The sequence below is a fragment of the Procambarus clarkii genome, chromosome 34, assembly GCF_040958095.1.
Source record: "Procambarus clarkii isolate CNS0578487 chromosome 34, FALCON_Pclarkii_2.0, whole genome shotgun sequence".
Classification (NCBI taxonomy): domain Eukaryota; kingdom Metazoa; phylum Arthropoda; class Malacostraca; order Decapoda; family Cambaridae; genus Procambarus; species Procambarus clarkii.
This window is the reverse complement of record NC_091183.1, coordinates 36,339,232-36,348,972: the sequence shown is the minus strand read 5'-3', so window position 1 is coordinate 36,348,972 and position 9,741 is coordinate 36,339,232. Positions and strand designations below refer to the sequence as shown.

At 43.8% G+C, this 9,741-nt stretch overlaps 1 protein-coding gene across 4 annotated transcripts in view; it reads right to left on the bottom strand.

Annotated features, from left to right (window-relative positions):
• Positions 1-1,738: 1,738 nt before the first annotated feature.
• LOC123761973 (uncharacterized) overlaps positions 1,739-9,741 on the bottom strand; it is a 34,145-nt gene continuing 26,142 nt past the window's right edge. Inside the window, exons 23-31 of one of the 4 annotated variants that reach the window (XM_069335800.1) lie at positions 9,458-9,545; positions 9,015-9,094; positions 8,699-8,819; positions 8,159-8,350; positions 6,596-6,675; positions 5,980-6,103; positions 4,975-5,166; positions 3,181-3,360; positions 1,740-2,520 (exon numbers count right to left, since the gene is read on the bottom strand). In XM_069335800.1, the coding sequence (XP_069191901.1) occupies positions 2,132-2,520; positions 3,181-3,360; positions 4,975-5,166; positions 5,980-6,103; positions 6,596-6,675; positions 8,159-8,350; positions 8,699-8,819; positions 9,015-9,094; positions 9,458-9,545 (1,446 nt within the window). In that variant the 3' untranslated portion in view covers positions 1,740-2,131. Of the gene's footprint in view, positions 2,521-3,180; positions 3,361-4,974; positions 5,167-5,979; positions 6,104-6,595; positions 6,676-8,158; positions 8,351-8,698; positions 8,820-9,014; positions 9,095-9,457; positions 9,546-9,741 lie in introns of those variants that run through there. The other 3 variants (XM_069335801.1, XM_069335802.1, XR_011230294.1) reach the window with 3 other exon arrangements.

The following is a 9,741-nucleotide window of genomic DNA, read 5'->3' as shown; positions in this document are numbered from 1 at the left end:
TGTGTGTGTGTGTGTGTGTGTGTGTGTGTGTGTGTGTGTGTGTGTGTGTGTGTGTGTGTGTGTGTGTGTGTGTGTGTGTGTGTGTGTGTGTGTGTGAGTGTGTAGCAGAGAGGGAACACCAATAACAAACAAACCACCATATTCAGTACAATTCAGTATGCAATATATTGCCGTAAAATGCAAAAACATTAACAACAGTAGACTCACTCACAACAGGCACTCAATAAGAATAGTGGAGAGGGATTTGGAGGTAGAGGTAGAGGTAGAGAGAGAGAGAGAGAGAGAGAGAGAGAGAGAGAGAGAGAGAGAGAGAGAGAGAGAGAGAGAGAGAGAGAGAGAGAGAGAGAGAGAGAGAGAGAGAGAGAGAGAGAGTAAGTCATATCTGACCTGAATTTACCTGTAATTTACGAGAATTATTTATAAATATGAGAGAAGGAAAGGCCATACCATAGACCAGAAATTTACATATGAAGGGAATTACTATTGATTTATGGCTAGATAATACAAGATATGCACATATTTATCATCATATTTCAGGATAGAATTATATCACTATATTCCAGTATATGATCAATAAAGCTTCACATCATAGAAAACGTCCCCATACTTACCAAAGAATGTATTTGACTCAAGAGTATCGGCAAAACATTATTACACTCATAAATAAATGGATTAAAAAACGTCTATCAGCATATGCAGTGACTGGGCACTGCACGACTGGACGCTCGCAGCAGTGACAGGCAGTGGAGGAGAAATGGGTTTAGTATGCATAGAATTATTAGTATCTCATCATTCTTTGCCTTATGGAATACTACTAAAATATTTCATATTTCAACACAATTGTTCTCTCATTTGATTAAAATAAACAGAATACTGTATGCTTACAATTATACTCATATACGACAAAGAGATGAATTATTTTATTTAACATGAGTACACACAGGAACTTTGTAACACAGCATCAACATGGGTTCAGGGATGGCAGGTCCTGCCTCACAGGGTTACTTGAATTCTACGACCAGGCAACAAAAATAAGGCAAGAAAGAGAAGGGTGGGCAGACTGCATATTTTTGGATTGTCAGAAAGCCTTTGATACAGTGCCACACAAGAGGCTAGTGCGAAAGTTGGAGATGCAGGCTGGAGTGAGAGGGAAGGTACTCCGGTGGATAGAGGAATACCTAAGCAACAGGAGACAACGAGTCTGTGTGAGGGGTGAGGTCTCAGATTGGCGAGACGTCACAAGTGGAGTCCCGCAGGGGTCAGTCCTTGGACCTATACTGTTTCTGGTATATGTAAATGATCTCCCAGAGGGTATAGATTCGTTCCTCTCAATGTTTGCCGACGATGCAAAAATTATGAGGAGGATTGAAACAGAGGATGATAGTAGGAGGCTACAAGATGACCTGGATAGACTGAGTGAATGGTCCAACAAATGGCTGTTGAAGTTCAACCCGAGTAAATGCAAAGTAATGAAACTAGGAAGTGGAAACAGGAGGCCAGGCACAGGATACAGAATAGGAGATGAAGTACTTAATGAAACAGACAGAGAGAAAGATCTAGGAGTTGATATCACACCAAACCTGTCTCCTGAAGCCCACATAAAGAGAATAACGTCTGCGGCATATGCGAGGCTGGCTAACATCAGAACGGCGTTCAGGAACCTGTGTAAGGAATCATTCAGAATCTTGTACACCACATATGTAAGACCAATCCTGGAGTATGCGGCCCCAGCATGGAGCCCGTACCTTGTCAAGCACAAGACGAAGCTGGAAAAAGTCCAAAGGTATGCTACTAGACTAGTCCCAGAACTAAGAGGCATGAGTTATGAGGAAAGGCTGCGGGAAATGCACCTCACGACACTGGAAGACAGAAGAGTAAGGGGGGACATGATCACAACCTACAAAATCCTCAGGGGAATCGACCGGGTAAACAAGGACGAACTTTTCAACACTGGTGGGACGCGAACAAGGGGACACAGGTGGAAGCTGAGTACCCAAATGAGCCACAGAGACGTTAGAAAGAACTTTTTCAGTGTCAGAGTAGTTAGCAAATGGAATGCATTAGGAAGTGATGTGGTGGAGGCTGACTCCATTCACAGTTTCAAATGTAGATATGATAGAGCCCAATAGGCTCAGGAATCTGTACACCAGTTGATTGACGGTTGAGAGGCGGGACCAAAGAGCCAGAGCTCAACCCCCGCAAGCACAATTAGGTGAGTACAATTAGGTGAGTACATTATATATATATATATATATATATATATATATATATATATATATATATATATATATATATATATATATATATATATATAATGCTTATAGATTTGAATTAACTTACGCAGACAGTCAGGGAGAACAGTGAGGGTCCAGTTGCCGTCATGACAAGTGACGTTGAGAGATTTGTTGCCATGAATGAAGAGAGTGTCACACGTGTAGTTGGCCAGGGCTCCCCACTCGTCTAGCCCCGTGTAGTCCCTGGTCACACCTGGTCCCGGGAGTGGGGGAGGCGTGGGGCACACTGCACCACCATGTACCCCCCCATCACCACACACATTCCCACCAGGATGGACACTTATTACTGTGAGCTCACGCTCTATTGATAAACTTATATGATAATAATGAGTTACAGTATTTGGTTCGTAAATATTCAGACATTATACATAAAAGCTATAACAAACTTTTACATCTTTTAGGATGCATAATGATATGCATCTTGTTTTGAACTTGTGTACACACATCAATGAAAGTAAGTGTAGGATTGCTCAAGATACAATTTTTCAGTTTTCTTACTAGCTAAAATACACGCAAATTATATGAATTTCATGTGAAAAATTTATATATATGGCCTAGAGTCCTAGACTGTATAGGCTCATTAAATCTAGTGGCTAAATGACCAGTGATTTTTAGGGGAATGAAATCTATTAAACACAGAGCTATGCTCCCCTTTCCCACCCCCTCACGTAAATAAACAAAGAAACAATCAAACACACACACATCTGCATGTGGGATAAGAAAGATTGATATGCACCATACACATATAACTTCTCTCATACTGACAAACAGAGCCAAACATGCCACTGAAATACTTTCTGTAACAATATATTGTACGAGCTTCATCAGTGTACAGAAGCTAGTCAATATACGAATACAAATTGTAGAAGACAGATGGATAACCTACATTTACAAATTGGAACTTCATGAACGGACCAACCCTGGTCAAGACAGGTGATATTGAAGGTGGTTAAGTTTGTCCCAAGGAAGCCCCCAAGACAGGTGTAGACACCCTCGGTGTCTGTCACCGGTGCCCCGTCTAAGGCGAGAGTGGCCCTCAGGGGGCTGGCAGGTGGCGGCCCACACTCTGCAAACAGAAATGTCAGTGTGTTATATCTGTGATGCTCTCTTATCTCAGGGGGTTATCTTGGGTCAGCCTCGTCGCTGAGACAATGACTTAGCAGCCTTTCACAGCCATTTCACTCTTTCAACATCCTTCAATCTGAAGAAGCAATGGAAATATTAACTTCAAGATTTATTAAAGACAAGTTTTCAACTAATGGATATATTAGCCTTATAATGAAGGTCAACTGTGTTGCCGTATGAAATCTGTAGCATGTGTCAAGAATGGAGAGGTCGCAGGTCTATACAAATATGCAAGAATGGAGAGGTCGCAGGTCTATACAAATAGGCAAGAATGGAGAGGTCGCAGGTCTATACAAATAGGCAAGAATGGAGAGGTCGCAGGTCTATACAAATAGGCAAGAATGGAGAGGTCGCAGGTCTATACAAATATGCAAGGTGTGGTACAAGTAAATGTGCTCGCAGATGCACTGTTAGGCGAGAGAAGGCGCCTAACAGTATGTGTAATATGCAGGTTGTAACAACCCCTGACGCCCGTGGGAAGGTCACTTCCATGGGTATGAGTCTTGCTGCAAGTCTTAAGTTATAAGAGAGCAGCATCCAACGGAGAGAGTACTGTGAGGAACAGTAATTTAGTATGGCACTCTGGCACCAGTGAGGTGAATATCTGCCTTCTCTCGCAGGTGAGGCGCTCCAGCAATGCACTCTCATCCTCTTTCCAACAATAGCAAATAATTCTGTTTTACCACATATGACTCAGCAATTATTGTTATTATTAGTGTTATCGTTATATTGTGTTGTATTGTAGTGTTTAACTACTGCTCTAATCAATATAACTAATCATTCGCAACTATATAATAGACATGTATATTGTAAGTTAATTATATTACTATGGTTATTACATATATATTATATTTATTTATTTATATTATTTTAAAATTAAATATGAGGTTTATACAATATGGGGCGAGCATACCAAGGCTGGGACTCCGGCACTGGAGGAGTGACCAGGGTAGAGATACTCCTGTGGTCCAGGACGCTCCCATATGTCCCCACTCTTATCTCTCACCTGAGGGTTCACTGACTGTATGCTTTCCTAGTGTTGCTGAGAAGACGCCTTTTAATCTTATACAAGTTATCCTAAGTCAACGACTGACCTTCTCCTAGATGCAGCCCCACAACAGTCTACTAACTCCCAGGGACCTATTTACTGCTAGGTGAACAGAGGCATCATTTCACCTGGACCACACGACTTGGTAATGGTCCAGGATGGGCCGAAACGTTGTCGTTTCTAAATTTTCTGATGTGTGATTTGATCATCATATCTTCAGTTACGTTATTGTGACTCATCGTTTGCAGAAGCATCAGGTATAAGTAACTTGCAGAAGCATCTCAGCCAGCCAGGTAACCAAACCCAGGACCGCTTGGTTGTGAGGAGAGCACAATAACCACTGTGCCAAGGACCACCTTAGTACATGAAAGGTTGTGTACTCACACCACAAGACACCGAGGCGCCGTGGTACGAGTGCATCAGGTACTAACCAATGATAACTCAAATATTGTCCCAAGTGACCAGAATTATCGTTGAGTATTCAAGGTGGGCGTCCCACAAACTAACCATTGAGACATTTGAAGTCAGGATCCTCCAGGACCCAGACGGTACCGTTGAAGGTGATGGAGGTGGCGTTGGTACCTGCAGGTGACATGGTGTTCTCAGGGCAGGTGTAGTTGAGGGTGTCCCACTGCCAGTAAGGTGGGTCGGGGCCAGAGTACAGGCTCCCTGGAGGCAGAGGCGGGCCTTCGTGAGTACCTGACGTGGTGGAAACAAAACATTATGTAGAGCAAGCTAGCAGCTGCTGCACTAATCTTCCACAGTAAAAGAAGTATGCAATAATTGAACACTTCACTTCTGTATCCAGACTAAAGCAACGAAAAGCAATGGGAACTTGAATTACCCAAAATATGATTTCAACATTTCAACAACATTTTAATTTATGACAGACATGCCAATAACTACAATAAATGTTGTGAAGCAACAAGGAACAAGAAAACGGGTCGCTTAAGGTCTTGGGGTTGATTGTGATACCAATATCAAAACTTGCATTGATTTAGAAGTTTTAAATAATCTCTGTTACGTATAAGACATGATCTATGGCTCGGAGCATATGGCTTATCTACACCTTAAACATTCTTAAACTGTTTTAAACCATGTATATCTGTGTGAGGCGCCATATGGGGACTCCATTGTTGAGAGACGAGAACATAAACAACCTGTCCTCACACATATAACACCAATTTTTTACGCTATCGACCCCAGCCTCAAACATACCGTGTTTTACTGAAATTAGGCAGTAAAATTTAACCTTCCCTTAACTTATACAACATTGTTGTCCAAGTTTTTACGCTTATGGTTAAGTAAAACCCACTGCTTATACAACCTTGTCGAGTATAAATTTGCTTGAAGAAGCACCCATAAGTTGCTATGGACAGGCACCCTGTCCTGCCGACAAGGGCAGGTTGGACTCCCCTATCCTGCCGACAAGGGCAGGTTGGACTCACCTATCCTGCAGACAAGGGCAGGCTGGACTCCCCTATCCTGCAGACAAGGGCAGGCTGGACTCACCTATCCTGCAGACAAGGGTGCTGGTGTCGACGAAGGTCCAGTTTTGGGTGTCATGTTCACACGTGGTGTTCTTTGATGAATTAAAGTCGGGAAACACGTAGGGATGAGGACACGCCAGTTCAATCTGTTGAAGACAATGTAGATCACAGAGTGTGCAGCTGGAAGCCTCCGCATTACACACACCCAGTCAACAAGAACATTAATGGTACTTCAAGCACTGACAACCTTGTAAGTGTGTGGAAGATCTTACCTCGTTGTCCACGGCCAAATGGGACGCGGAAGATTTTCATTTGTGTGTCAAGTGTTTGGTGGACGAGGAAAATGTTCAGTTTGTTCGAGGATGAAGTAAGGAAGAAGAAGGTTCAAATTTGTGCAGCAGGAATCTTGCAGGTAAAGGAAAAGGTTCAGGTTTAGTGTCACTGATAAATTTGAAGCTTCTCATCTGTATTTCAGGAATTTTGTAGGAAAGGTTGGGGCTTCCTATGCGGTATGGATGATGCAGGTGAAGGTCTCACCTGTGTCATGGATGAAAGAGGTGAAGGTCTCAACTGTGTGTCAAGGATGAAACAGGTGATGGTTTCACCTGTGTTATGGATGAAACAGGTGAAGGTCTCACCTGTGTGCCAACGGAGCGGGATTTGCCGTTCCAGGTGGAGTTTCCAGGGGGCAGGATGGTGGGCGGGTCACCTCTGCACACTGTAAGAAGACCAATGTTGTCACGGTGTGCACATTGTGGGAGTGTGTACACTTACCAAGTTGTCCCTGCTGGTCGCCCCTCAGTCTCTCAGTCCCGCCTTTCCAGCAATTTGTGTAATTTTACATACTTTTATTGCCTATTTTTATAATTACAAGTAGAGATTCTTGCTCTTAGTGTCACGTTTTCCTTATATATTTCATCATATATAATTGTAAAATTTGGCGTAATTTTAGTACACAACTTTATTCCAAGCAGCCATTGTTGTACTGAGAGAAAGTACTTTCCGTTAGTCTTTCTGCTCGTGTACTTGTGAAGTATACACCTAAGAGTTGACGTGCTCCACAGCTCATGTCTCACTTCTAGTAACCTCTTGGTAGTATTAGTCTTGTGGTGACATGGAGCCTGCCTCTCCGTCTCCCTCCATACACTTACATGGCCTCCTTCTGGCCATTGAATATGTCTCGGCTTGCTCAGATAATATCATTAAAGTGATGAATGTTTATAGTTTTAAAAGTTAGTGAGAGCATTAGATCTTGGTAGAGGCCGTGCGTGGTGCAGGCGAAGGCTTGCCTGTCCAAGTGACGAGGAAGCACAAGGTGGGAACTTGTGATGACGACGATGATGTTGGTAAACGTTTTGGTGTCATCACAGGTGATAGGTGGAGGCTTTAGCATGACTCCAGTCACAGGAAGGTGAAGTGACTGTCAGGGAAATAGGTGCGCGCTCCAATGTAAAATGCGGCAAGTGAAATTAGTCCATCAAAATTGGAGTTAGTGAGTGTGGGGGTGACGTGAGGCAGTGGGCACATGACGTGGTGGAGCTGTAGTTCCTGGTGTGTAGTTCTGGTCATCTGGTTAAGGAAGCTCAGTTGAGGCTGTTGATGAAACAGAGGCGGGGACGGGGTGAGGTCCTCGGGGTGTAGTGACGGGGCGGGACGACAGGTAAGAGCACCACACCCGTACCCAAGTTGTCAACAGTGGTGACTGCACTCTGGGACGGATGCGCCTCACGCCTCACCGTCGGAGTCTTACAACAACAAATCAACAAAACAAATTTAGGAAAGATCTTGTGTCTTGAGCCGGAGCCCAAGAGAATGACGCTTGACGGTAAGTACCTACCAGGCCGCATGGGACCCATGGTACAATTTTGTTTGTCCACATGGGCTGTAGGTTTAAAAATCTAGCGATTAAAATCATGTCGAGTTTAAACAAGGGAAGGTACCTATACCTAATGAACAAATCCACAAGGGCCATGATGAGGGTTCGAACCTACATCAGAGAGGATCCCAGACGCGCCTTAATCGACTGTGCCACGACATGGTAAGAAAACCCTCGTGGATTTGTTCATTTGATGTATCAGGTTATTGTGATTTCTGTGTGTACCAATACCTAAGTTTGGAAGCTTCGTAGCATTTGTTATAAAGAAGTTGGAGAAAGGAAGTGTAAGTGTTCGTAATACAGTGTTGATGTTGACCAGACTAACCATTGAGACACGTGAAGCCAGGATCCTCCAGGACCCAGTCAGTGCCGTTGAAAGTGACGGAGGTGAGGTTGTTGCCGGAGGCGGACGAGAGGTCCCCCGGGCAGGTGTAGTTGAGGACGTCCCCCTGCCAGTAGGGTGGCGGTGGACCATTATATACCGTGCCAGGCGGCTGGGGGGGACTTGTGGTCGCATCTGCAACCACATCAACACAATAGTCCTCAATGATTACCATATTGTAAACAATAAATGTAACGAAATATATACCAGACCATATTTATAACAATGAGCAAATTTATTTATGGGTTTCAAGCCAATTCTGTTTACCATAAATGGCCCAATTAATTAATCGCCTAAGCCTCAGTCCTCAAACAAGTTCGGCATCTCACCTATTAAAGGTTTGGGAATAGGTTTATCAAATGGGTTTCAAGCCTATTACCAAACGTGAGTGAGGTTGTGTGTGTGTGGTGAGAAGTGTAGTGGTGTAGGGAGTCAGTATAAGCCACACGGCAGCCAGCACCAGAAGTCTGCTCCTTGACTCACTTATTCTGCAGCGCAGGATGGCAGTGTTGACGAAGGTCCAGTTGCCATCACCTCCACACTCTACACTGATGCTTGTGGTCATGTCTGCGAAGCGGTAGCCAGCGGGGCACGCCAGCTGCAGCTACAGATGGGGCAGGTGGTGGTGGTGGTGGTGGTGTTAACTCTCACACACTATATATTATTCCCCCCCCCCTCACCACTCTTTCATCACATTGAATTTATATGTAATATTTCGATCAGTACATATGGAAATTATAATTTGGTGATTAGATATGTAGCACAGGCAAGACATGATGGGTATGTAAGAGGTACAGACCTTTGTGCCAGCTGTCCTTGTTGTGTTGTCCCACGTGGAGGTGCCGGGCAGGTCAAGCGTTGGAGGCTCTCCAAGACACACTGCAAGCACACACACCTTCGTTACACCAACACTATGGCCTCTTATATATATATCACGTCTACCAAACTCATGGACATAAACATATTTATGTTTAGAATTTAATCTGTAAAATATATTCTTGGTGTATGAGGACACTTAAAACTGGAACTGTTATATAGTTACAAAGTGCCAACACAACCAGGAATAATAAATAGAGCATCTTTCTATCTACTAAAGAGTTGGCTCATGTGTACTGTAAGAGAGCAGTGAAGCCGCTCCTACCAACTCATCTTTACTGTCTCCTGTCACAACTTGAATTTCGAATAATATAGTAATCTGTGAAGAACATTTGAAGAAGTGTGACGATTAGATTAGAGACTCACACTTAGCACAGCTGAGCGGCTGGCCGCTGGGGGTCCACACTCTGGCCTGGCAGGTGAGCACCAGGTGGTCCTTCACGTCTGGGAACGTCTGCAACACCAACACAAGTCACCCCACACCAACATCAACACAAGTCACAGTACACCAACACCAACGGAATGTTATATGTTTTGATAAAGATAATTTCCCTCAATGTCTGACTGTTGTGTCTGTTTAGATAACATTTCCTGCATGCCTTCTAGCTGAGAGTGTGGGTAAGTGAGGGATCACCACCCAGGTCTCGCCC